This window comes from Halichoerus grypus, chromosome 11 (assembly GCF_964656455.1).
Source record: "Halichoerus grypus chromosome 11, mHalGry1.hap1.1, whole genome shotgun sequence".
Classification (NCBI taxonomy): Eukaryota; Metazoa; Chordata; class Mammalia; order Carnivora; family Phocidae; genus Halichoerus; species Halichoerus grypus.
Window position 1 is genome coordinate 80,251,237 of NC_135722.1, and position 6,000 is coordinate 80,257,236.

A 6,000-nucleotide genomic window follows, 5' to 3' on the forward strand; every position below is an offset into this window, starting at 1 on the left:
TGCAACTTACTTTCAAGTGACTCAGGAAAAATATATGTATTTATAGAGAGAATAATAACACAACAATGATGAAACAAACATTTAAGAAATCTGGATGAATTCTTTGCTTTATTTTTACAACTTCTTGGTGCATCTAAAATTATTTCTAAATGAAAAGTTAAAAATAAAAAACATAAAATATAGGAAATCTGACATTTTTCAGAAATTCAGGTGAAAAAACCTAAGAATTTAAATACATTGTGGCCACACTAAAACCTAATATACTTTATGATTCATTTATAAAAGTATAGCTTCAAGAGCAAGAGAGGTAATAATGTCTCTACATTGATTACTACAATTGAACTGTTCAGATGCGGGTGTTAAATTTTCAAGAGCACCTTGAAAGACTAAAGATTATTTCTGAAAAGCGAAAAAGATGGCAACTCTCTGCTTGCACCATAAGTCTCAAATTTCTAAAAACAACGATACAATGAGCATTTATTGACCCATGATCATGTTCTTGGCATTACATTAGGTATTTTTCATATATTATCTTATTTTATCCTTCTAGCAAACTTCTAAGTATTCTATTATTCTCTGACTCCTCAAGGTTCCTGTCAAGTCTAAGACAACCAGATTATAAAATATCATCTGGACAATATTAGTCCCAAGTTTGAAAGTATTTATAAAAACATTGATTCTCCCACTGTGTTTCAACTTCTATTCTATGAAAAACAAATTGTCAACTTTTATGTTTTAGTTAAAAAATAATGGCTAGTGCAATCCATTTTCTGAGTTTTAATAAAATGAAAACTCTTAATATTGTCTATCTCAGACCTATAGAAAATGAACAACAACTGGTTTCATCCTTATCATTTTCCAAAACCCAAAAGCCCTAAGAAGTTCAAGGACTCGCTCAAGTGAAATAGCTAGTTGGTTTTGCAGCTGGGACTAGAACTTAGTCCAGTGTTGTTGTTTGTGTTTTGTTTTGATTTGCTATACCAAAATAATGTTTTTGTTTTGTGGATTCTTTGTGAAATTTGAGATATAATCCCTACTTAGCATCCTGAAAATGAGATGTTTTTGTAAAAGTGTCATGCTAGTCAATTTAAAGGACTCAAGTAAATAGTAAGGATGTAAATAGAAAAGATGTTTTCACAGTTTTTATTTATTAAGAATGCACATACCACTCCAGTGAAGCTTTGTCATCATGCCTTTCTTATAGTTCACATGCGGCCATGCACTTCACAATAATTCCTTTTGTACAAGGTGAAATACAAGCTACATTCTCCAATATGTTGGTTAAAGTTCTATTAGTGCCTTAGATATAAAAATTTTCAAAGGAAAGATTTGCCGCTGCTGCTGCTATGTGTGTGGTGTGTGTGTTACCAAACAAATGACCCCCCAGCTCTTAAATTAACATCTGGAGAAAAAATTTGGACACTATTTCCATAACAAAAATCACAACCAGATCCCATTAACACTCAACTCTTGACGGAGAAGATAACTTGACAAAAGGGTGATTCCAAAAATTGGGTGGTACCTTTATTTTATGATTAATCTATCATTAAGGTTTTTTTTTTTTTTTTTTTTAAGATTTTATTTATTTATTTGAGAGAGAGAGAACGAGAGAGAGCACATGAGAGGGGGGGAGGGTCAGAGGGAGAAGCAGACTCCCCGCCGAGCAGGGAGCCCGATGCGGGACTCGATCCAGGGACTCCAGGATCATGACCTGAGCCGAAGGCAGTCGCTTAACCAACTGAGCCACCCAGGCGCCCTATCATTAAGGTTTTAATTAAGGCCAATCGTAAGAGCATCTGTCTCCACTAATTCCATCTCGATGACTTTAAGCAAGTCCTATTATCTAAGCTCCAGTTCCCTCATCTGCAACAGGGGGAAAAAACGTTACTTACTGTTGTGAGGATTGAATAAGATAATATGTATAAAGGGCTCAGTACAGTGCATTGCATTTAGTAAGCATTCATTAAATATCGATCATGATGATCATACTTCAAACTTGAGGAACCATTAACTGGAGTTAGGTCTAAGGGTAGTACTTAGTTTGTGTGGAGCTTGTTATGTGGAGCTATCAAAACTACTTCAAACTAGTCTGTTCAGATCAGTGTGTTTAATCAAACAGCCACCTTAATACATTAACTGCATACAATATTTTGTTCCCAAGAAGGAATAATTTCTCCTGGGTATAGGTAAGAGTAATGAAAGATGGCTCTCCTTCCTTTGCCAAGTTTGGTATGAGAATCTAGAATTTAAGCCTGCTCAACAGAAACAAATCAATGGAGAACCCATAAGTAAATTAAGTAATTTAAATAATTTTATTATTATCAAATTCAAACATTGACTGAAGTAATTGAATTATGAATTCTTATTGCCACAAACTTTTGCTAATTATTCTTGTTCCCCCTTTCCTGAACAATACACTATAGAAATCATTTTATCATTCATACCTGGAATTTGAGATGTTTTCTATCATTGGTGAAAATTACACTAAATCTCCTGAGTAGATGTGTTTTTTTTAAATGTGACATAGCCTTTTAACACAGTATTCCATATAGAATTCTGACTTCCATATAATTTCTGGGAGCCCCATACAACGTCTTGTTTTATAAGTACACTCTCATCAGAAACAAACCCATGTTGCACTCCTTTGTCTTACATACCTAAAAACAACTCTATGCTCAAGCAAAATCAAAATAATTAGCTCCATTTAATGCTTCTCTATTTTCACAGGTGGGAAAATCACTAGTGCCCAGTCGACCCTCCACACACTCTCCCCATCTTCATCATCGGTAACATTGCTCTTGGCATTGATGATTCCTTCAACCTCTTGGTGAAAACTGCAGACTTACCTTGCTTTGCTTTGCTTTAGCTTGAAAATAGCGGTGAATAGAGTGTAGTGTAAGTGGAGACCCAGGACCCTGAGATGAGCTTTAAAAATTTGGGACTACATATGGTGCACTTACAGGAGGTTGGGGGGAATATTACTTATCCATCAGGTTTCTCTTTGGTTTTGTAAATGGAGAGGACAGTTCTTGTTCCAATAAAATATGCAGATTGTATGTAATGAATTTTTTGTAAGCAAAGGTAATTTCTGTCAAATGTATTCTTTACTTTTTTAATATGTTGGAATTTGATTTTATATATGATGACCCTGAGTGTGTGCCATCCATTTGTTAAGTAAGTGGTCTCTAGCAGATTGTTTCAAACACAAATACAAAACTGAGAATGAAAAGTTTGCTAAAGATTCTGAGTCTACTGTTTTTCATTTTCCCTTTGGTTAAGTATCCCAATTAACAGGCTGGTAGAAGATATGAAAAAAAATACTTCAGTTGTGTGATCCATTATAGAATGAGTACACAAAAGTTTTTTTTGAAAAATATTGTGTTATTGCATAGTGAAATAGCAAAATTTGTCAATATGCTATTCTATATGCATCCCTAGAGCAAGTTATTAGGGTAGGGAATAAGCCATTCACATTAATGCAAGGTAAATAGAGAGTCCAGATGAATTTAAGTGCTATGGTTTTTCATTAATTACTATGTTATCTAGCTGCAAATATAATAAATGTTTATTTTTAATAACAAAAGATTAAAGTCACAAAAAAATATGTTCACTAAAAACTGCAGTCACTGATATGCTGCGAAGGGTGCTAACTTGAAAACAAAATGAATACAGGACAGAGCTTTCCCGTTTTCCCACCTACTGCCAAAATAGATGTTGAATTAAGTTCATGGTTTTCTTCTAATTGGCAACAATTTTAAGGACAATTAAAATCTGTTGTGCAAATAATTATGCATACATATATAGGCTGTGAATTAAAATTTTTCAAGCATAACAAATGAATTTTGATTTTTTAAACACGTCCATGCATCACATACCACTTGTAAAATGTTACCAACTATTAAAATAAAAAGGACCTCTTGAATAAATTGATTTTTTAATTAAGTTCTGGAAACATGGCCTCAGTACAGGGCCTCAGCTAGTCTAACTAGCCATACACTCCTTGGGAAATGTTCTCCATTTGCTATTTTGGAGAGTCACCATGAACCAAAGTGACTCGAGACAGTTGGATACTGAAGTGACAGTTTTCTGCTTGATGATATATAGAAGTTCCGCCTGCCACAGTTCACATAACACCCAAGAAGGATGCCTGAAGGGATAGTTATTGCAAAGTCAAATGCCAAAAAAGAGCTTGGAGAAACTAGTTTTACAGATGATATTAATATGAAAACAAAAAGTAGTTTCTTTTCTTTTCTAAAACCTAAGCCTGTTAATTCTGTTTGGAGCATCCTTAACAGCAAGCAAAATGAAACAATATTTAGCTCACACTGTTGGCTCTAGAGGTTAATCCCTATAGAATCAGGACATATTGGAATTTCTGTTCTGAATATCTAAAAGATTGGTTTCAGGGCCACAGCACAACAATTTAAGTTGGTTACTCGTTCTGTTTGGGAGGAATTATGTCCAAGACACCCCTAAACAAATGAGAAGTGATTTAAAAGACTATTTTTAGTTAACAGATTATTATGGTAAATTATGACAGATGGTGAATATTGAAGCCTGTGAATAATAACAACCAAGTGGCCTTCTTTGAGCACCTCCTTCGGAGTGGGAGAAGCTGGACTTTGCAGATAGATGGATACGAACGATTTAGCAGGCAAAATATGAACTCTCATGAGTGTGGTGTAGTTTGCAGAAAGAAATTGTGCATCTGAAAAAAAAAGATGCAACAAGAATATTAAAGAATAGACAATAATTTTTACTTCATATTATAAATCATTTTCTTTGTTTTCCATGATGTTTTATACTAGATGTAGTGAAGGACTTTAAGAATCAAGTTATTACTGAATCTCTTACAAAACAAAGCCCAATAAATATGTCAATATATGGCTAATTAAAATAAACCAAGATTCCCCACTAGTTGATGGATGGTACACATCTGATAGAATATTTACATGTAGAATGTCTGATGTCTTCTTAACAGGAATCAGAGATAAGCGATGTTTTTACTCAGCCTGCACAGAATATGTATTTTGCATCATAAACCTATAAAAAAGGTTTTAAATGTTTACGTACTTATGTATTACATACTTGTTACTTTGTAAAAAACAGAACAGCATTCCTTATCAAGGTACATTCTTTTTCAGCTGCAGTACTGAGTGAGCTTTTTTTTGGATGGGATAGTAACCACACAGTCTTAAATCACTAAAGAGACTGTATTTTTGTATAATGTCAATTGAACTATGAAGGAAAAAACACTCCTCATAATTAAAAATTTCATGAAAAGTGAATGTTTTGCATATCCAAATAAAGGTACTGTGGACTTCATGTCAAACCGTTAAATATATTGTATACAATCTGTATATATACTATATATAATGGTATATATCATGTGGAAGGCACAGTCAAATAATAGTTCTGTGTACTGTTCTTGTAACATTAGATCTTTTTAATAAATAATTCTCTTTTTATTGACTTTTATCTTCTCTCCTGTCAGCTACATGAATGACTTTATTTCATGCAGACTACAGTATGATCATGATTATGGTGGTGTTTTCATGCTGAAAATATCACAATGTTAGTACTTTGCATGCTGTTATGATTTTAGGTTCAAAAATCTCCATAGATGTCCATGTTAATTTCAATTCAAAAAGTGGAAGCCAAGTCAAAGAATAAACCAAACAGAGAAGAAAAAACAAATGGGATAAATTTAGGGTTAGACTCATGATTTATTTCTTCTCAGGAAAGGAGACCATCAATGAGTTTTATAAAGAGTTTGTTAAATGCATAATTATGCTTTTATTAGAAACAGTCTGTCCCAGTCTATCCTAGGTATAATTCTCATAGAGTTATTCACTCTTTGTGCTCCCTTAGCACCATGTATAAATTTCTGTTATACCAGCAATCACATGATTTTACAATGATTTGCTTATGAATGTTTCCCCTCTACTCTCTAAGCTATGGATCCTCCAAGGGAGACTATATTATATTCATCTTAGGATT

General features: G+C 33.5%; 1 protein-coding gene across 3 annotated transcripts in view; it reads left to right on the forward strand.

Moving 5' to 3' along the window:
- CNTN5 (contactin 5) overlaps positions 1-5,703 on the forward strand; it is a 1,336,681-nt gene extending 1,330,978 nt beyond the window's left edge. For all 3 annotated transcript variants that reach the window (XM_078058730.1, XM_078058731.1, XM_078058732.1), the window contains one exon: positions 2,728-5,703. In XM_078058730.1, coding sequence (XP_077914856.1) covers positions 2,728-2,831 — 104 coding nt within the window. In that variant the 3' untranslated portion in view covers positions 2,832-5,703. The remainder of the gene's footprint in view (positions 1-2,727) is intronic.
- The last annotated feature ends 297 nt before the right edge of the window (positions 5,704-6,000 follow it).